Source organism: Parasteatoda tepidariorum, chromosome 5 (genome assembly GCF_043381705.1).
Source record: "Parasteatoda tepidariorum isolate YZ-2023 chromosome 5, CAS_Ptep_4.0, whole genome shotgun sequence".
NCBI lineage: Eukaryota > Metazoa > Arthropoda > Arachnida > Araneae > Theridiidae > Parasteatoda > Parasteatoda tepidariorum.
This window is the reverse complement of record NC_092208.1, coordinates 26,867,722-26,890,144: the sequence shown is the minus strand read 5'-3', so window position 1 is coordinate 26,890,144 and position 22,423 is coordinate 26,867,722. Positions and strand designations below refer to the sequence as shown.

The 22,423-nt window shown below is 28.1% G+C and overlaps 1 protein-coding gene across 1 annotated transcript in view; it reads left to right on the top strand.

Moving 5' to 3' along the window:
* LOC107457382 (DNA ligase 3) overlaps positions 1-22,423 on the top strand; it is a 99,063-nt gene that overhangs the window by 57,582 nt on the left and 19,058 nt on the right. The window contains exon 21 of the mRNA XM_043041195.2: positions 5,434-5,519. Coding sequence (XP_042897129.1) covers positions 5,434-5,519 — 86 coding nt within the window. The remainder of the gene's footprint in view (positions 1-5,433; positions 5,520-22,423) is intronic.

The following is a 22,423-nucleotide window of genomic DNA, read 5'->3' as shown; positions in this document are numbered from 1 at the left end:
GTCAAAAATTATTTTTTATATTTATTTATTATTTTTTAATTTTTGATTTAATGATGGTCGAAAAAATTTCGAGTAGTAAGATATGCATTTTTTACTTAGTTTTAAATCATGTAATTTTAAATTTAAAAAAAAAAAGCTAGTATATTGAAATTTATTTTTTCATCATTATCTCATGAAAGTTGAAATCAAACTTCCTATTGCTAGCAAAATACAAATTTTGAACGAAAGCGGTGGAATAATTCTTGAAAAATCAAATTTTAAGTATACGACTTTTTTAACTGCTCTTTTGTCCAAACTAATGGGATCATATTTTTCAGATTGCGGCTACTCTCCATATTTGCAGGTTCTAGAATCCAAAACTATTCGGAAAAAATAAGTTTATTTAGAGAAAGTACTGTTTTGTATCTGGTTTCGTAACTTAAAATGTTGTTTGCAATAGTTAATTGTATATTTATCACCACGCCCTTTAACAATTAAGATTGAGTCCAGGTACGAGAAAATCCAATCAATGGATCAAAAGTTATATAGTGTGTTCTGTTTTTTTATTTTGCGCAATGTACATATGTTTAAAAACTTCTGACGGGCGTTCATTTTTCTGAAAACTTATTATCTTACCCCCCTATGAGTTGAATGTTCGACACTACTAATTTTAGCTTTCTATTTCACGTAACTAACAAATTATATTTGTTCAAAAATATACTACCCAAACATTTTCGTGGTGTGCTTCATCCTTATAATGTAAAAAATTAGTATTTTAAACTTAAAAAAAACATGAAATATCTAAATGGTCGTCATAAATTACTCTATAAATATTTTGCTATCGTTTTATAATTTTTGATTTTAATTTTTATTGTTAAAAAAAGGAAAGCATATACAGACACTTTTATAGTTACATATTGTTTGATAGAAATAGTTTGTAAAGTAGGGCCAAATTTTGAAAATTGATTTTCTTAATAATATTTTTTTTAACCTAATCTTTAGGAAACAACAATCCTAAATTCTAATTACTGATATAAAATAAGCATTTGGATCTATAATAATAGAAATTTTACATTTGCTTCGAGATATTTAAACTTAAGACTATATGATTAAGAAAACATAAATATTTAGAATAATTATATTAAAAATAGATTATGAATCTCGGAGAATATTTAACCCTTAATAACTTTTGCTTTTGAAATTCAGGATTTTTTTTTTTTTTACTTCATCCATTTTTTCTTCTGCTTTTCTTTTTTAAGTTGCGCGACGTTTTTTTTTATTTTTTTAGATGACTAATTCTAATAGAAGTTCTTAAATGACTGAATAGTCGTTTGCTCCGTCATTGATTTTCTCTAAAATATCCTTGCTCACTCCGCAAAATGTTTTCAAATTCTTGACGCACTTCCATCCATGCTACGAACGGAACAATTAATCCTCCCTTAGATAATAGATTTATCCATTTCGTGTTGTTGTGAAGAAGGAATTCCTAAGCTTGGATCAATATTTTTACGTCAAAATGCAATGTAACCATCAGCTATATAATTTAGTCCTTCTTTTCTTGAGAATCAATTTTATTTTCTGAATTACGGTCAATATCCTAAGACATTGGAATAGAGTTATTTACAAATTGCATTATATTTTCATTGTTTACAGAGTCATTTACAATTCCATGATTAGCAGAAACTGCATTTTTTGTGTTATTTTTTAAAAAAAAATTTCTAACAGTTCAGCCGTTAAATGACCTATCTCTGATTTTTTTTACTCAGTACCTACTTTTGACGAAAGATCAGGTAGCTTATTTGCAATTAGCTAGAGTTTAAATCATTTAATAACTTTGAAAGGACTTGGATGATCATTAAATCTGCCAGGACCACTGATTTGGCCTTTAAGTTTTGGATGACCTTTTTGTAATGAGACATTCTCGTAATGAATTTTTGTAATGAATTTTTTTTAAAAGAACCGATAATCAAGTAAAGTAAAGCAAGACAATCATGGAGAACAAGATAATTTTGCTCACTACCGCTTTTACGCTCTAGCTCTTAATAGAGGTAAACACTAATTATAAATTTTCTGAAATTATACACTTTTGAAGGAAGAGAACGTATATGAGTACGTCGGGAAAAGTTCTGTGTTGTCTACTTGACATTTGAAGCACCTTTCATTCAAGCTTGCATTTGACCTTTTGTAAATACTTTTCTTACACCGTTTTCTAAATTAGGCTTTTTCTTGAAAGTCTGTACCACTTTCACCACGTTTGGAGTTTATAGTTCGTATTCATTATTCCTTCATTTTTTGTTTCCCAAATTTGGTTAAATTAAGTAAAATATCCAACAACAGTAAAATATCCAACAACGTTACAAAACAGGACAATTTTGTAACGTATGAAAAGGATCTGAAAGTCACCGAATTAGAATTTGAAAGCTGTTTTAAACCACATGTTTAATTTCTTTGTAGTTGCACTTCTAAAAAGTATTTCTATAAATATGAAATGTATATAGCAGAATGAAATTAATAAAATAAATAGTTTAATCTGTGCACTTAGCTCAAATTTAGCGAAAAAATTTTGATTGTGTTAAATCTTGACTTTCACTGGTTGAATAATACAAAAGGAAGTTGTGTTTTAACTGCCAATTTAGCAAATTTATTCCTAACAGATGTAAAAGCACCGGATGCGTAAGAGTAACGCTGTACGTGAACAATACCGCGATATTAGTGAATAAAAAAGGGTTATGAAAATACTAGTGCCATTAATAATTTTTATCGAAGTTTACAATTATTGAGGTAAATCTTGACTACCACGATTTAGTATCGAGAAAAGACGTTGAACTATGTACTAAAGACTAGTCCATTGGGAAAGCTTATTCAAGGCTTAAATGAGATCTCTGTATTACTTTCTTCACGAAACTAGTATTTGTTTACAGGAATTTCAGAATTTCAAACTCAGATTCAGAGATCAGAAATTCAGGATCATATAGACCATTTAACTATGATTAAAATTGTTTTTTACTCGAGTAGCGCCGAGTAAAGGGGTTAATATTATAATAAAGTGTAAAAAACTTAAAGGATCAAGAAAAAAAATTATTTTAAGTAAGACATTTTGTATGTCATAAAAATATCAGGTTCGAAAATTATAACGAATTTAAAAAAATAATTAAAATTGGGTTAAAAATGCAAAATTACCTTTTATTTAATTATTTTTTTAAGATTAAATTTTTATAAAAGTAAAACTTTTAAATATTGTCAGATTTTGCTTTTATCGATTTTATAATTTTATAAAATTAGATGCAAAGCGATGTTTCAAAATTATATTTCAATATCTTTTGAGCTAAGTGTGCTATAAACTAATTTTCCAGCTTATTAAAATATATTTTTTAAATTTCTACTCTTGAATTATTTGCATTGGAAAGTTTTATTGCAATGTGTTTCGTTCTATTCAGAATAAAGTCTCTTTCCTATTTTACATATCATCAAACTTAAGTCATTTGCATTTGAAAACTTCAGCTTTGAGCCTTTAGAGCCCTTATTGAGGTCGAAAGAAGCTTTGTAAACTTTTACTCCTGGACGATCGATCACAATCTTAAATCTTGTGTTCTCAGAACATTGGTACTTTTATTCTCTTTTAATTCGTGAAATTTCGACTGAATTATGCATAGCTTACTTTGATGACTTTCAATGGTTAAAATTGATTATAAATTCTGAAATGAGATTTATTGAAAGTTTTCTTTTTGTTCAACTCAATCAATATAGTTTCTTTTCCTCGAAACGTTTTTTCCCGGAAAAAAAAATTATTCTCATTCATCTGTAGTGTCTTCCATTAAGTCCAGATTTAATGTTCATTCAATAGCACTGTTAGAAATTCTAAATTGTATTTTATGTTTAGTTAAATTAAGTTTTTCTTAAGGAATGTCTCGAATATAACTTCGTCAAAACGATTGATAAGCAATTGCTTTTTCCTTTTGTAATGTTTTTTAAAATGTTTAGTTTATTTGAAAAAATCAGCTGTAAAAGAAAATATTTAGTGTACTATACTTATTTTACTATCTTTATATGGGTAAATACACATTTATCTACACTGTGTCTGGCTAATTAGAAAGTTCTTCAGTATTTTTAATCTGCCTGATATGTTTATTTTTTATGCTTCTTAATTTAGGCTAATTAGCAAGTGTGCTAAGAATTACACAACGAGACTGAATAACTACTCTGGGTTTATTTTTATAAACTGCTTAAAATTAATCAGTCTATGTGAGACAATAAATACTATATTTTCTAATTACCCTAAAGGCACGTGGGTTCACTCCAATTAGCCTTAAGAAGTTTAGGCTATTACTGGAGATTTTTCCAATCAGCCTGGCATGTTTCATAATGACGGCAGTTGTTGCGAAGAGCCGGATTATATAATTAGCGGATTATTCAATATGGATCATGGATTAGAATCCCCTTCTTCTCTATCTAACCCTGGGAGGTTTTCATGGTTTTCCTCTCCGTGTAACGCAAACGGGGGTTTTTTCCATCAAAAAAAGTCTTCTACGACGGCTAGTTTGTCCTAATGCTTGTTCTAGGTGTTCCCTTGTCTTCTGAGCTAGGTTCAAAATTACAAGGCTATGGAATTAACAGTGATAGTCGTAAACTCAGAATCAGGTCGGCTGTTCTCCGCCGGTTATAGATTAAAATACAATTAGCCTACGATGAACTGTTGTGGGCTCATCGTAAGGAACCTTCGCCTCCCATTGAGGTGCCCCAGGTTCGAATTCCAACGATGACTGGCAGATACGATTTCTATTCCCGACTCGCACCGACCACAGTGCTGACGTAAAATATCCTCAGTGGTCGACGCATAATTTGTTAGGATCTTCTTGCTGTTAGGCTAACCGTGGGAGAGCTTAATAACTTGCTTTCTTGTCCGTGTACGCAAATGCGGACTTGTTACATCAAAAAATCCTTCATGAAGGCTTTGTTCCAATTCTTGATCCAGGAGCTTCGTTTTCTTCTGGGTTTGGCTCAAAATTACAAGGTTTCAGAGTTGAATATTTGTAGTCGTAAACCCAAAATGGTAATGGTGGTAGGCTGTTATAGTATGAAATAAAATTAGCCTATGGTGTGTATTATGTATATTTGTCATTATTTTTCTAGGGTAGGGCAGGTTACAATAAGAATTTTAATTTTCCCTATTCTATTTCTTCTATTTAAAGGAATGTGTTAACCTTTATAATATTTAACCTAGATGTTTGCTTTTTGAAAATTCCTCAGTTAAATTTTAATTCGATGTACTTCATGTATTTTTATTATACTTCTTCCGTTGCTTTAGTTGATGTCAATAATAATACTTGTAGTTAAATTTATTCTTTGTGTTTAAACTACACCATTTTTTTTATCTTGTCTATACCATTTCTTTTTTTATATATATTGTTGTTGATATAACCCATAACTCATGTTTCAATTTATCTTTTTTTTCAGACGTTGTCTAACATATTCTCTGGGGTAAAGCTTAGCATTCCTGATTCAATAGAAAATTTTGAAAAATTGCGCAGGTATTTTATTGCGTATCCTTTTATTTCTCATATTGTTGCTCTAAACTTATTTTCATTTTACAGAAATTTAAGTAAGATTTGTATAAGGTGGGATATTAAAAATGATGCCATTCTCTTTAACTACTTTTTTTATTTCGAAGTTTCCTTTGTTATACATAATTTATTTATCTTCAGTAAAATAGTTAAACTTCCTTTTGAAGAACAGCTTTATTTCTTAGATAATTCTTTTCTCTCTCCTTTAAAAAAAAAAAAGGAATTACACTTTTCTACGAAAGTATTAAGAATCATTCTCATTAGCTTATTTCTTGTGATCTTTTTTTTGTTAAATAAATTTGAGTAAATAAAAATATTAGAGTTACACAAAATTTTAATATCTTAGCTTTTCTAATCAGTACAAATTTTTAATTTTTTTATTATTTGTTTATTTTTTTTTCGAAAAAGAATACTGAAAAGTTGGTTCGGAAAGCAGTTTATTTTATTGTAGAAACTTCATCTAATAATAGTATATGAATGAAGACTGTATTTCTACGTTTTTTGTCCCGAAACATTTGGTAAAGTATTTATATTTGACTTTCTCAATGTCTTATAACTAGTTTTAGAATGAGAATAAATAAACCATTAGGAAATTTTGTTTACCGTCAATTGAACGTAAACATCGATTTCATGCAATGAACAACTTAAGTGTAAACGCAACGTTGGTTATCGAAAACTTATCCTGGTGGAAATTTTTCCCCATCAAAAATTTTAGTCGAAGGGTTGAAAGTTTGAAATTATTCGATAAGTAATTAGGTTAGTTGAAGTCAAATAGTAAAATTTTTTAATGTAACTTTTGCATTCTGTGCAGTTATACCACTAGCAAGAACATAAGTTTTGTAGATTTATTCGAATTGCCTGAGCACATAATTATAGTTTAATTTAACCTCGAAAAAAAGTCTGAATTTTCTTCTTAAAACTTAAATAACCTATAAAATGTAATTATGTTGTACAGCAATACCACGATAAATGAATTTCAAGTATATAATCTGGATTATTCCAGTGAAGGAGTTATCCAATTTTTGGCCTTTTGTTTTCCTATTGACAACGAATGGTTACATTATATTGAATAATGTTTCAAATTTAACTGTGTGTAAAATTTTAATCTTTTTGTTTCATTCAAACTACAATTAATAAAATACAGATTATTGAAATATGTGTACTTAAAAATAATAAAAGAGGCATATTTTTTGGTATTTACGATATTCGTTTTGAAGCTTATCCACGGGATATTCACGTTAAAAAAATAGACATTAGACGTAGACATAAAATAAATGAAAATTATCGCCCTTATCAATTCAAAATTTGAAGTTTTCCACAAATTCAACTAGGAAATATTTACAAAAAAATAAAACAAAAAAAGTAAGAAATAAATAAGTATAAGTTATTATATGTGTTACATTGTTACATTTTATTAATTTATTAACAAACAAGCATAAAGACGTATGTATGATTTATTTTTGATGAATTTTAATTTCTGATTCCATGCTTTAATTGTGAATAGCAAAAATCAATGTGGTTTTATTTGCAACTAGCTAAATACCCGTTCTCTGTACGGGATTCATTATCATATTGTATGATGCTGTTGTTCGTGGCGAAATCATGATAGTATCAATTTACTATAGTGAAGTGATTTTCTCTGGTTCCCTTGTCTTCTAGTTTTCGTGGTTAACAGGTTAAAAGTTTTCGTGGTTTTCCTCTCCATGTAGCTCAAATGCGGGTTAGTTCCATCGAAAAGTCCTCCACGAAGGTAAATCTCTCCCAATACTTGATCTCTGAGTTTCCTTGTCTTCTGGATTGGGTTCAAAATTAATTACAGGCCTACGGAGTTGAATGTTAGCAGTCGTGAACACAAAAAAGTGGGTCTGCTGTTCAACGATGGTTGTAAAATCAAATCAAATCAAGGGATAGCTTAAGGAAACAAAGACTTTTTTCATGCTTTTTAAACATATTCTAAAGTATTTAATAATCTTTGCATACATTTGGAATTCCTATTTACTCTAAAAATTTGGCATTTAAATAAATAGGCGAGGTCTAAAAGAGTTTTTCAAAAAAGGTCGAAAAATGCTAGGAAAACATGAACACAAATGTGTTTTAAACGTTTCGATTTCCCACGATTATCGGATGATACCATCAAATCCAATGCATTCCCAAAAGTATTGACATAGGCGCATTGTAGAATGTTAAAATGTAATTTGGTGATAGAATGTTTAAGATCTCCTGGGGCCAAGCTTAGGCGTGCCTCGAAAAAGTAGTAGTATTAAGAAGACAATCCGTCTTCATAATGCTCAGAATTCCTAAGCTTTATTCAGGATGCAATTTTCTATAGAAATAAAAATATTTTCTAAATTATAGTAGTATTTTATGTAATATGTAGTTTAGTTCATACATGATTTTAAGTTCTTTTCCTGGTATTATATAGTTATATATTATGAATTTTATGCACATTAACATTTTAATTCACAACAACTGCTTTATAACAGTTGTTGTGAATAACTTGCTGTATTGAAAAAAACAATTGGTAACATTGCTTTTTGACATAGAAATTAAGAATTTATAGAGGAAAAAGGATTTCGCACTTTCGTTGTTTTATTATGCTTGAAAAAGGAAAAAAAACTGTGATGCAATTTTATATCTTTGAATTAGTATCTGGTTGAAAATTCTGATTTTCCAAAGCCTTTGTAGAATAAAGCAATGATTTTTTAATTTTAAATCCTTTTGTCATGACTTTTTATACGTAACCAATTTAAATAAAAAGTTAGAAACCAAAAAACAAGCAAAAACGAAAAATTGTTTACGTAAGACAAATTTTGGTTTAACTGCTTTTAGCGCTTTTCCATTTTAACTCATTATTTTAAAGTTTTTTGCTTAAAGTTTTTTTCTTCTTAATATGTGCTTAAATCAATTTTATACCTTGATTGGTTTTTAAATGTAACGTTATAGCTGGAACAAGAAGTCCTTATCCATGCATTCGATTATAATTCTCCCACTTTTATTTTTTCGAACTTCTGTTTTGGTATTGCTATTATTATTGTCGTGGCATTGTTTTGTTTTACACAAGTAATCTTTGTGTTTACATACTAATCAGAATTATAAATTAAATGAAAACTTACTGCAAGTTTAAAAAAAACAACTTTACACTGTGTAACTTTGTATACTTTAAAGATATATGCCTCAACAGATGTTCTAGAAATTTAGATTTGTTGTTCTTCGGAACATTTCGGACCAAAAAAAATTTTTTTTTACAACATATCATCGGAATATTTTATTATTCTCGACTTATACTTGCGCAAAGCAAAAAAAAAAAAAAAAACGAATTATCTTGAATAATGTTTCTAGGTTGTAGGCATTAATAATAATATCATCAATAATAATAATAATCTTAAATATGCTAATTAATTCGAGCAGACGATAATTTCAGGTATGAAATCAGACATACAAAAATACTTTCTCGGAATAAATATACCTTTTTTTCGTTGGGTTCGGATTTCTGGTCCTCAAAATATATGAGATAGTCGCAATCTGGGAAATATAGCCCCAATTGTTTCGTCAGTACAGGCGATCTAAACGTTGGACCTCTTTTATTGTTTTAGCATTTCGCCCTAGCTCGAGAAATTTTTAAGCGAATTGAAAATTTTTCAACGCCATTACAAAATTTGTTTACGCAAAGATAGTTTCATGCAAAAATTTACTTTTAGTAGATAAATATTATTTTTTTATTATTTTATTTAATATTGTCGAAAAAAATTGGAGATGTAAGACGTACAATTTTTCACATCATTTTAAAATATGTAATTTTACGTGCCAAAATACAGAATTTGAGCGAAATCGGTCAAACAGTTCCTGAGAAATCAAATTAAAAAAAAAGAATGTAATCGAATAAATTATTAAAAATGTTAAATATTATTTATCTTACAATTAAATTTTTTTTAACTCTTACTAAATAAAATACTAAATATCTATTAAAAGTTATTTTTTGCATCAAATTATCTTTGGTACGCCTAACGCTTTGCGAATAATTTAGTTCTGAAACATTTTCGTAATCCTTTAACAATTGGTTAACACTAAGAAATTATATATTAAAAATAATGTAAGTAGGAAACACAAAAATATCCCTTTCTTTTCTTAATATTTTGAAATTAATGAAAAAAAAATAGTGATAAACAACTCTCACTAATTTCAAGTGGTTTCAGCTTAGATAATGTTTTTTACCAGCAAATGTAGAAAATGAGAGAAGATTTTTTTTCTTTTGAAATCAATACTTGAGGTTTGAAATACTTCCTTAATTACTTCTATTTGACCGTACAAATTTTGTGTTATTGCTGTTTTTATTTCACAATCTTTTCTCTTAAATTACAGCTAACCAAAAAAGTTATTAGTTAGTAGTGAATTACAGTTTTTTTCTTTAAAAATCACATCACGTCTGTCCCAAACACTTAACCGCATATATTTTTATTATTATTGCGCCATTTATCATGCGTGAGTACGAAGCTTTTATACCAGAACTTGCGTATGAAAATTTTCATACACTGGCGCAAATTTCCTTTATGAGCAAGCATAACGATTGTATGAGATTTGTTTTTATATTAGCCTGGAATGTCAACGTATAAAAATTATGTAATTTTTTTTCCTTAAGAGATTTATTTCTTTAACCCCTTAACGATCGGCAAATTTTCAAGAAAACGGTCATAAAAGTGTCTATTTTGCCAAATACACGTATTTGATTAGTGCTAGTATCTAGTTTAAAATAAACTAACTATTTTCAATTACCTTAAAAATATCCTGGTACTGCTATATGGTGTGTAAAATGAGAAATAAAATGTTTTCCGGGCAAAAGAAATGAATTAGTTTTATTCTTATTGGCGCATTACTACTGACCACTCCAGCCCGTCAATATCACGGGAACGAGAAATAGCAAGCGAAAACTCACCCCGTCATTTTCACGGGAGCGAGAAGGAAGGGGTTAAAGAATTTTTTTATAATTTTAAATGCGAGAAAAAAATAGATTTACTCATTTAAATATACTAGAATAGTAACAATGTGATTTGATTTAAGCATTAATAAAAAATGAAATTCTTTTCATATTTTCAAATTTGTATTTCCTGTAAAACCTAGTATCGGTTGGTGCAAATACATGAGACATAAAGAGTGATCATAAAATCTGTATGGTAAGTGACTTGATAAATAGAATTAAATTAAAGCAATCTAAAGCATTGTTTAGAAATATCTTCTTAATATCAAGCTAATAGTTTGGAATTGTAAGCCTTAGTTAATGCATAAACAGATTAATTGTTAGTAAAGCATTAAACGTGAGAAGAACATAGGCAAAATTGGCACCTAGAAATATGACACCTTTCATATCATGTGATTTGATTCAAGCTATGAATAAAAAAAAAATAGAGATACAATCTCTGATTACGTTCAAAAGAAGTTCTTCGATTGTAAGCGAATAGATAAATAGAATTGATGATATGTAATTTAAAGCATTGTTTAAAAATGTTTTCTTAGGTTCATTCCGTATAGTTTGGGAATGTTAGCCGTAGTTCAGGAATAAAAAGATTAATTGTTGATAAATCATTAAACGTGATCAGAAAATAGGAGTATAATATCATTAAGATCATGTAATTTGAATCAAGCTTTGAGTAAAAAAAAAAATAGATATATAATGTGTTCTTATGTTCAAGCATATAGTTTAGGAATGTGAATCGTATATCACTATTAAACAGATTAATTGTTGATAAAACATTAAACATAAGCAGAAATAAGCATAATTAGCAACTTGAAATAGGATATTATTCATATCACGTGATTTGATTCAAGCTGTGAGTAAAGAAAGTAGACAATCTCTGCCTATATTCAAAAGAGGTTCGATAGTGAGTGAATGGATAGATAGAATTGATGATATGTAATTTAAAGCATTGTTTAAAAATGTTTTCTTATGTTCAAGCATATAGTTTGGAAATGTAAGCCGTAGTTCATGAATTGATTGTATGTAATTTAAAACATTGTTTAAAAATGTTTGACACGAATTAACATATTAATTGTTGGTAAAACATTAAACGTGATCAGAAAGTGGGTGTAATTAACAACTAGAAATATGATATCATTCATATTATGTGATTTGATTCAAGTTTTGAGTAAAAAAAATATGGATACAGTCTCTGCTTATATTCAAAAGTGGTTCCTCTAAATAAATAATCTTATTCTCATGAAGTTCAAAATGCTAGTACACTTTCAGGGAAAAATCAAGTGGAGAAAGAAATGTTTTCTCCGAATAGGTATAATTTAATAAATTTTGAACATTGTTTTCGAGAAAATATTTTGAAGCACTTTGATCACTAAGTAAAAAATCGAATTACGCTTAAAATCATTGTCCTATTTTTATTTTTGAACTTAGAAATAATGTCTCTTGCTACTGTGCGTTAAAATTATTTACGCAAACATTTTTCTCCAAGCAATCATGTTTTTTCTTTCAAATATTTCACTCTTCTATTTATACATAATATTTTGTATTTTATTGCAAAATTCTTTCAATTTAATTTATTTCACGGATGTTCGTGTTTATTAGCTTATTTAAATCTAATTTTTGTGAATTATTCTGTTAGTTTTTAAAGAGTTGTTCCACTCGATTTCTTTTATGCGAACTTTTTAAGTTACACATTTGTATACGTGTTCGAATTGTCTTGAAAGTGAAGTAATATTGAATTTTTTTTTCGCTTTACTTTTCTTTTAAATATAAACTATCAAGTTTTATATATTTTCCGCTTCCTCTTGATAATTATTCGAAAATTATTTATTAGACGTGTAATTTTTCGGTATTTTTACTGAAACCACTATTTTTTTTTTGAAACTGTTTTCAGTATCTTATTGTGTAATTGTGCATTAATATCTCAAAATGTGTTGACAAACTAACATCTAAGCCATTTCGGTATGTTTCATTTTGATTGGTCACATACCTGAATTTTTGTTGCTTGTTTTCATCTGCGTTAAAGGGAGAACTCTTTGATTTGCATTTTAACCCTCTCACGCAGATTTTTTATTGATCATATTTTTCATTATTTTGTATTATTTAGGTCAAAATTAATAAAAAAATATTGTTTTTACATTTTTAATAATTTGTGGTGAGAAATAACAGCATGAAACACCAACGCTTTTTTCTGTATAAAAGGTAAAATATTCCAAACACGGCTCACTTTCAAGCAATAATTTTTCCAATTTGCTCTTATTTACAGTTATTTAAATCTAACAGAAACAGTTATAGCAGTCATAATTGAACTTTCTTTAAATTACAAAATCAATTATTCATAAATACTTGAATGTAAATAAGAAATTTTTAAACTATAGTGCACATATAATTCTGATAATCTCACAGATAATTTTGGAAACTATTNCCTATATATATAGGAAAACTCTGTACCCGCTAAATACTCTACATAAAACTAACTTAAAAATTTTGCACAGGTTATAACTAAATAATTTTATCCGAGTACAATTTTTTTAATCAACATGCTTATCATGGGATTTCAATCAACATCATCTTAAATATGAGGACGGGCAAAATTATATAAATTTAATTTAGGTGCTTTTGTTATTTGTAAGTACGCAAATTCAGTTCTGCGCATTACTTTTTAAAATTTATTTACATCACTATTTTAACGTAATACTTAACGAAATACTTCAAACTTAAGAGCAGTTACTGAAAAAACAATTAAATGATTTCAAGAAACTTTGTTTAATATTTTGACCAGACAATTGCTAATCGCTTTTAATGTTGAATTTCAATACTACATGTTGCATAGTATATTGTTACACAATATATATTATTTCATAACATATTGTTATATATTATGAAACTTTAACCATTATCCAGTTTTATTGCTTCCCATTAAGCTTATTTCTCTTTGAATGACTTCTTCCTGCCTACTGAAACAGTTTAGTTCTTCCTAGTTATCTATTTCTCTGAGTAGCTTAACTTTGTGCCTGAAATTAAAGAAGTTTTGCTCTTATTCTGTGCTTTAAATGCTAGGAAATGGAAACGCTTTATTGTGTCCAGAGAAAGGTGTTTATGTTTTGGGTGCAAATTATTTGGGTTAATTAAACTAATTGGTTTTTGCGACGAGAAAGGTCTAACTAAATTATTCAACACTTTTAGCAGTTGTAACTAAAGTAATTAAAGTTTAATAACTAAATTATGTTTTTAATTAAATTGCTGTTCATTGTTTATGTAGAATAAGTGATTTTTACGCTTAAATATATTCTTCGTTTGCTCTGTAATGATTTTACTGTATATTCTCATTTTATGTTTTTTTTTACAGCTTGTTGTTAACTAGTTTTAAGGTACGTAGCTAGGTGACAATATTTGAGGGGGTTCACAAAATATATAAAAAATAATATCTATGTATTTGTTGCTGTTGTTGACGTATGCCTGTTTAGGCAGAGGGGGTGCAATTGTTCTTTTTTTTCTATGGCCAAGAATTCGGCTTCTGCCACACCATACGTCACACCCGTTTATAGGGCGGGCCCATTCATACATCCATTCATTATCTATGTATTTAAAATGATAATAATAAAATTTTAGATCTTGAAAAAAGTTTTTTTTGGGAGGCAGAGGTCTGGACTTTTTACCCCCCTAGCTATGTCTCTGCTAGTTTTGACAATCATAGCCACAACAGTAATAATTACAGATCCAAACATTTTTTTCCCACTTGAAGCAGTTGACACGGATGGAATTCGAACCCTCTGCCGATTGAATCTAATCCAAGCAAAACTAGATCTTCAAAAATATAAGAGAGGCTTGCTGCAGGAACCATGCAAGTCTTAATACATTTTTGACTGTGGACAATATCGCTGTTCGCTTTGTGCAACAGCCGGAAGCAAATAAAACAGGCTAGTCTTTTCTTGTGGAGTCAATAGCATAAAAAACTATATAAACTTGTTTTTTTTTTTTATTGAATTCCCATTAACACTTTTCTTGTTCTTGCCCCTAGCTCCTCATCTTTGACCACTTACAGTCTCTTTTACTGAAATAGCTATAAAAATTTTAACATCTATAGCCTCATCTGCTGTAGCAATGTTTATATAAAGAAACTTTAGTTTTTACCTTGAGAGCTTTTAACAGTGAGAGTAAATAGTGTGATTCCATTTTCTTTTCTTTATTTTTGTTAACGGAACATGTTCTTAAACTATCGACTGTGGCAAGCATTATTATTTTGCTACGGAACCTTTCAACTGGTGGAAGTTTAAATACCGATTTATGAACGGCGCATTTAATAATTGCATCCTTCAGCTAAATAAATGGTTTTAAATTAAGAAAGAAATAAGTAACTTAGTTAGAAATACACCAAGTTAGTAATTTTTTCTCTAGGCTTTTGACAATTTGAAGGATGCTGCATTGTTCCGTATCACAGAATTCTCACAATATCTCTCTGTATTTACATACCTTAACATCTTTTTTTTAAAATTCTGTTTATCCTGACGGTATTTTTTAATCATTTGTTAATCTTAGTAATGTTATTTTTTTCAAAACACACATTATTTATGTATTTATTTTTAAATTGAAGCTTTTGAGTAATTTAGAGTTTTATTCTCTGATTTGTTTTTTTTTTGCTTCGAATTTGGAAGAGAAAAGTAAATGACCCAGCTGTTTTTATGTGTGCATATTTTTTTAGGTTACGGTGGTGGTAATGACTGTAATTCTTTAACATATGTGTTCGAGCCAGACAGATGCGCAAATCTCCGTTATTTTATGAGTTTTTGTGTTTTATACCTTTTTTTTTTTACATAAAAGGGTGAGGGTTAGAGACAACCTTTCTGAAATGTTAGTATTTTTATTCTTCTCTCTTGCTAGAAGGTTCAACATATGAAATCGTTTTCCAATAACATTACATTTATTTCAATGTTTAGGTAAGGGTTATTTAATGTGTTAAAATGGTAAAAATAAAAATTTTCCTATGTGTATATTTTCTTAGAACGAAATATGTATATTTTCATAAGTACAATTTGTATATTTTCTTAGAAAGAAGAAAAATCAAAAAGAAGTTTGCGAAAATTTCTTATTGAAGAAATTTCTTTTCTCGCGATGGTAACGAAGAGATGAAACAAATTGAACTATCAGCTGAGCAGATATGCAAAGTTAAAAGTGAACTATTCTTATAAACAAAAGCACTTTGCTGTCCTCTTTTTAAAGGAAAAAAATACTTCTTTTTGTCTTGTCTTGGGTTAATAAGCCGTTCTTTGTTTTGAGCGCACAAACTTGTATTTATATAAATTCATAAATTAAATTTTGATTAATAATTTACTTTGGTTACATAATAGCTGTATTTTAGTTTATCAATCAAATTATTAATTAAGTTTATTAATTGTTTTATGTATTATCTGTTTTAATAAACCGAAGGTCACATAATAATTTAGAAAAGCATTTTAATGAAACGGTGGAAGAACGGATTAAACAGAGATCGGTCAGAAAAACTGTCGCAACAAGTTTATATTTAGGTATTTCTAGAGTGAGGTATTTTAATGGGATACCTGCAAGTGTCGTAGTGTGGGTATCTCGATTCTGATTGCTTGTTGAAACGTGGCATTTGTGTACGTTAGCAACTGTTCTTTCCATTCTATTTCGAGTAAGCCAAATTTGACAAATATCATTGACTCGTTTTATATTCTTTCACAACGATTTCAATTCGTTCAAAATATATTTATTACTTAACACAAAGACCGGCACGAAGCCATATCATAAACAAGCTAATTATGTAACGAAGTTGCCAAGTACACAAAGGAAAAATATACCACGGTAACAGAAAACAAATAATAAATCTGAGTTAAGCATAAGACATAGACGAGAAAGAATTATATTTCAAAAAATTTGATGTGCCTTACGGTTCTGTATTTAATTAACTCCACGTTAATTAACACTCTAACTTATGTGGAGAAGCTTTGTTCAACTTTATCTCGCCATTTTGCTTATAAGCGATCGGGTGGCGCTGACGTTATAAGTCACATGATAAGTATTTGTGATCTTCTTGAAGTGCAAATACCGAATTCTGCTATTGACGTGTCAAATTCCCGAATTTAATATTATATATATATNATATATATATATATATATAGTGGAATTTAAGGTTAGTAAATTCCATGTATTTTTTTGTTAACCCTTGATAACTATACCTATTTTTGTCTTCGTTACTCTCATTTTCTAGCCGTTTTCTTTGGTTTTTATAAATTTTACGAGTATATAAAGTGTGCAAAATCCAAAAAAGTACAAAGCTAAATGTTCGAAACCAAGTAAAGAATTTTAAAACTTTGTGTCACAAAACACTGAAATTGAAAATTGCGCGTAAAAAGAAATTCTAAGATTTATTTGTTCCAAATGTTTTTTTATGAGTAGTACAGAGATGCCAACTTTCTCCGGACAGCAAATATATATTTTAAAGTGGTAGTTTATCAGTTGTGATTCTCGGTTTAATAGATTCAATTTAGTAGATTTTTATCCACCATTATTTCTAAATAATTCGTAGGCTTATATAATTCACTACTTTATAGTACTTATGTCATGCTATGCCTTTTAAGAAGCAAAAGTAATCAAATATTTGCGAACGGTAAATAATTACAAAATTTACTTTGTAGTTATTTACCGTTTTTTTTAAAATTATTTTGGCGTGTCTAGAGCAGTTGGCATCTCTGGTAGTATTGAAGTGTGTATAAATCGAAATATAATTGTGTATGGAATATTTAGAAATAAATCTTAAGATTTTTCAAAGATGCAAATGATATATACTTTTAGAAAATTTATTATAAAAAATCGTAAAAAAAACTAGATAAAAGTAAGTAATTGAAGCGAGTTTGGATCGTAAAACGAAAACAGTTCCTGTACTTGAGTGGACGCAATGAGAAGGACCAGAGCCTCCCAAGTTTTAATTAAATTTTTTGCAAGACTAATCTCATAATTTCCGAAATTGTTTTTATGTATAATTTTTTTTAACAAATTGTAAATATGTACGTTGTAAAAATTGTTACACACACATTTTTCATGTTAAACTGGTTTTAATTCAAGTTGTTCAAACTTAAGTTCTATTTTTCTGAAATTACGATTTTTCTTGAATCTAAGTTAACATTATGCGGTTGAGGCTAGTCCCACTTTATTGAATGCTTATTTCTGCGAAAACAATGAACAAATATTCACGAGAATTTGATTTTCACCCAACAACTCGATATTGTATCGGAAATCAATTTCGAAATCTGTATTTGTGTTTCACTGGATGCAAAGAAAAGTATCTTTTCCTTTCATATTATGCCATTCTCATACCTTTTTTTTCCCTTCATATTTGGTGGTCCAGTTTCGATCGACTTACTTTCCCTCTGTATGTATTTTTTTTCTAAAGATCTATACTAATCGCATTTCAATACTTCTATCACTAACCTGCCATATTTTGATGTGGTCTGTATTTTGTTCAAAATAGAAGGTCTTTCAACTGGTAGGAGATAGGAGAAAGTATTTTGTAGAAGGAAAGTATCTTTACTTCGTCTTGTAATAGTTGTAAAGAAAAATACTTCCTACTTTTTTTTTCTCTGGGGACATCTTGTGGTATTTATTCTAGATCGAGTAACAATAACTTTGTCCATCCTAGCAAAAGTTGCAGACTTTGTTTGTTTATTTGTATTTTTAGTTTAGCTTTCTTGCATTGATATTATGCTATTGTAATCAAATATTATATGAGCTCTTCGAATTTTTTATGATTTCTATATATAATTACCCAGTGATTGCTTCTCATTCATCAATGTTTTATTTTCCTTAAAAGTCGACCTTATAGTATTTATTATAGATCGAGCAACAATAACTTTGTCCATCCTAGCAAAAGTTGCAGACCTTGTTTAGTCGTTATTTTCTATAAGGCTTTCTTGCATTGATACTATGCTATTATAATCAAATGATGTATAAGCTCTTTGAATTTCTTTGATTTCTATATATAATTACCCTGTGATTGCTTCTCATTCATCAATGTTTTTTTCTTTCTTAAAAGTCGATATTTTCTACAAAAACGAAGAAAATTTTGTGTATAAAATATATAATTGTTATAATTTTATCTAAGAAAATTTTGTTATTTTGTGAATCCTAAAAAAGTAAACAATTGCCTAGATTTGGAAAAAAAATCAATTTCAATTTAAATAAAAAAAATTAAAAATAAATTTAGGAATGCAGATTGTATGACTCAATAAGAAAAAAACAATTAAGAAATAATAATACTCTTTAACGAAACAAATAATATAACAAATGTTCAAATAAGGTTATAACAGTTCTCTCAATGACATAACAATTCCCTCAATAATACTACAGTTCTCTCTCATAACAGTTCAAATAAGGTAAGATCTCTTTTTTATTGGCCAGGCAATAAAACTTTGTACATTAGATGGCAAAGCTGTCTTGCTGATGATGGTGATTGATAAAAAATAGAATCTTATTAACTTTTTTTATGAATTTAATGTGACAAATGACATTACAATCCTTCTCATGTATCATGCTAGTGTTTATTTTATTTGACGGTAATTTTAGCGACACAAGAACTACTGATTTAAAATCTTTAAAGTTGACTCTTTACATAAATGTAATGAAAAATTGATGTATGTGAAAAAGCTCTTTTTAATTAAAAAACTAGTGTTTTGAAATCCTATAAGTTTATTCTTTTCATAAATGTAATAAAAATGGATTAAAAAAATAAATAAATAAATTGCACTTTTTATTGCAGGTAATTACTACTCCCGGTTTTCTACTTAAATATCATTAAATATTTTATCTATCGGAATCCATAACGCCTTAAAAGCTTTTAAGAAAAACTCTAAGCACATAAAAACATAACAAATTTGCATTATTTATTAAAACATTGCAAACTAAGCACATTAAAAGATAACAAAATTGCATTTAGGTTTATTCTTTTTAATAAACTTAAAATAAATTTGTTTATTTATCCTTTTTTTTATTTTAATTGAAATCATAAAATCAATCAATTATATTGTTTGAAACCCTCTTCAAAGTGCAAAAATTTAATAATAAAAATTAAGACTGATTTAAAAGCAATAAATTTGCATTTAATGTCTAATTTTGCCTCTTAGTTTTAAAGGGAAAATAAATATCCCTCTTAAAAGATATATTTATTGGATAATTCTGGAAAAATCCTAAACGTTGGCTTATTTAAGAGAGGTAGTTTACAACTAATCTCGAACTTCACCAAAACAGTTTTACTCCCTGCTGGCTCTCAGAATTTTTGTTTCGTTCGTCTTTTCCATTAAACTTCAATTTCTTGTAGTTTTATGTGTTCAAAACTCCGCCAAAATTCAACGCTTTTGAAGATTTCGCTGCTGAATTTGAAAAGAAAAAAAATTTATTTAATCAGCAAAAGTGGGTGGAAAACCTGAAATATAGCTGTTTACGAAATTCGTGAAAATGCTCGAATGAAAAGTTTCCAGGATTTTTTTTTAATAAATACTTCAAATATATTTCTTTTAATTCAGCTAAGCAACTTTTAAATGAAATAGTTTGCGTAAATTCGACTTTTGAGTAAATCTACAGTGCATCATTACTTTGCATGCTATTAATTTTCCTGAATTTTTTAACGGACTTATCTAACTTTGCATGTTGAGGTATTTTGAACTATTTAGAAATCTTTTACGCACGCTTATTCTAGAAGTTCTTTCTGTAGTTAATAAAATTCTTCAACCCATATAACTGATTGTTAATATTTTACGTTTAAACCATGATTTAAATAATAATATTAATAATTTTCAGTGTTTACTATATAAATAAAATGTATGAAAAATTCCTTTTCTTTTTTTTATTTATGCAATCTTTTATTGCTTTATAAATATTTCTTTTTCAGGTGGTATTTCAAAATAATTATATGATTAAATGTAACAAGTTGTCAAACATTTTAATTTAATTTTAAATAATGTAGTGAAGGAAAAAATAATATTTTGCGTAACCAAAATAACCCATGCTTAAATAAATAAACAAAAAATGTGGCTTGATTCCTCGTTTATGGCCAGATCTTACAAAAATATATAATTACGCAGAAAAATATTTATTTATTTACTTTTTTTGTTGCATGAGATTTTTTAACAGATGTTAGATATTTTCGTGTAGCTAACTTAAAATCTGCAATCAGTTTCTCTCTCCAAGTTCCAGTTTTTGTTTTTAATGTGGCATTTTTAGTTAATTTTTTGTCGAATTGTTTAAGTTGAAAAACGCTGTATGTAACTGAAGATTGCATAAATGTTGCGACATACTTCTAGGAATTAAGGAGCATCATCAGGATTAAAATTGCATAGGAATTCATGTCCTGAAAGTTCATATGCCGCTAGAAACGCTTTATTATGAATTGTTTCTTGGTGTGCTTCTGAACTGTTCCTAACAGGGAAGTACTCCTAGCTGCGTATGATGATGTTTACGGCATTGGTACCTGTGAAGTTTTAATCCTGATTATGTGCCTTAACTCACTTAGAAGTTTGTCTCAACATTTACACGGCCCCCTGTAAAATAAAGCGTATTTATACATAACATATTTAAACAAAAAATAAACACTCTGTAACTGTACACTCGTTTAATAAACTACTGAATTTGAGATGTTACCATCACTTGAACATTTTCAAAGATCACAAAACTTATCACCTATCTAATTTTTTATAAAAATTTAAGAATATTTTCCTTAAAACGCGTTAATTTGATATAAATTAAAAGAAAGTGTTTGTTTTTAATTCGTAATCTTCAAGTCGGATAAGTTTCAGATTAAAGTTGTCTTAGGTATAGTTAAGATGTGTTAATGAATGTTTCCGTTATAGAGGGGATATAGCTGAGTATCGAACATGGTTTGGATTCCTCAGCTGGGCATCTATCTTTGAGCAATGTTTGAATCTCAGCACTACCGAAATTTAAAAACGGTTGAAAGTTATAATAAGTCGTAATTTCCCAAGCAGCTAACTTAGGTCAGCTGTGTAAATTTATTATTCGCCATTGTTAAATAAATCACAAAAATAAAATTTTTTTGAATGATTAGTTATATATTTAGATTATTTTTTGTAAATTTGTTTCTACTTTGAAGTAATTTTTTTCTCTCTCAAAAATGTGCTGATTGATTTAAGTTTTTTTTGACTGTGTAGAATAAGTAATTATCTATACGTTTAACTTTTTCTCTTTTTCTTTCAAATTCAGTTTGAATTTTGGAGCTAAAACTCGGATTGAATTTAAGTGCAAGTTTTAATTGCTGTACTGTATGGGAAAACGACTTCCTGAATAGGATCTGAATGTCAATGAGCCAGGCTGAATTTTTTAAAAAAAGAATGTATTTATTCAAATGAATACTAAACAGTATTCCGTACATATAAAAACGTTTAGTTTCTTGAAGTTTCGATATGTGAAATTTTTTTTCGTAAGTTTCTTTTTTTTCGTTTTAATTACTCTTTTTAACATCAAACAGAAATAAAATAAACTAAAAAAAAATTTACCGGCATAATGATCAGCCAAATTTATGCAAAAATTGTGCTCCTTAGTTTACTATTTTCTTAAAGTACATCTAAAGTTTTTTTTTTCTTTTTTTAAAAAAATAATTCAGCTAATCTCTATTTATTTTTGTAAATTTTTTTTCCTTCATATAAATGCATTTGAATAGTTTTCTTCCGTTGTTTTACAGAATAGCAATTTTTTTTTAATAAAAAATTTTTCCCACTCGAAATATAAATTATTACTTTAGTTTTATTACTTGTTGGTAGTGAAAAAGAATTTTTATAGACTGAAATTAATATATACTTCTTACTGAATTCAAATATAAGAACGTAGGAAAGTTTTTAGAGTTAATTTCACTGTTTCATGTTTTTTCTGTTATTTTTTATTTCACAAGTAA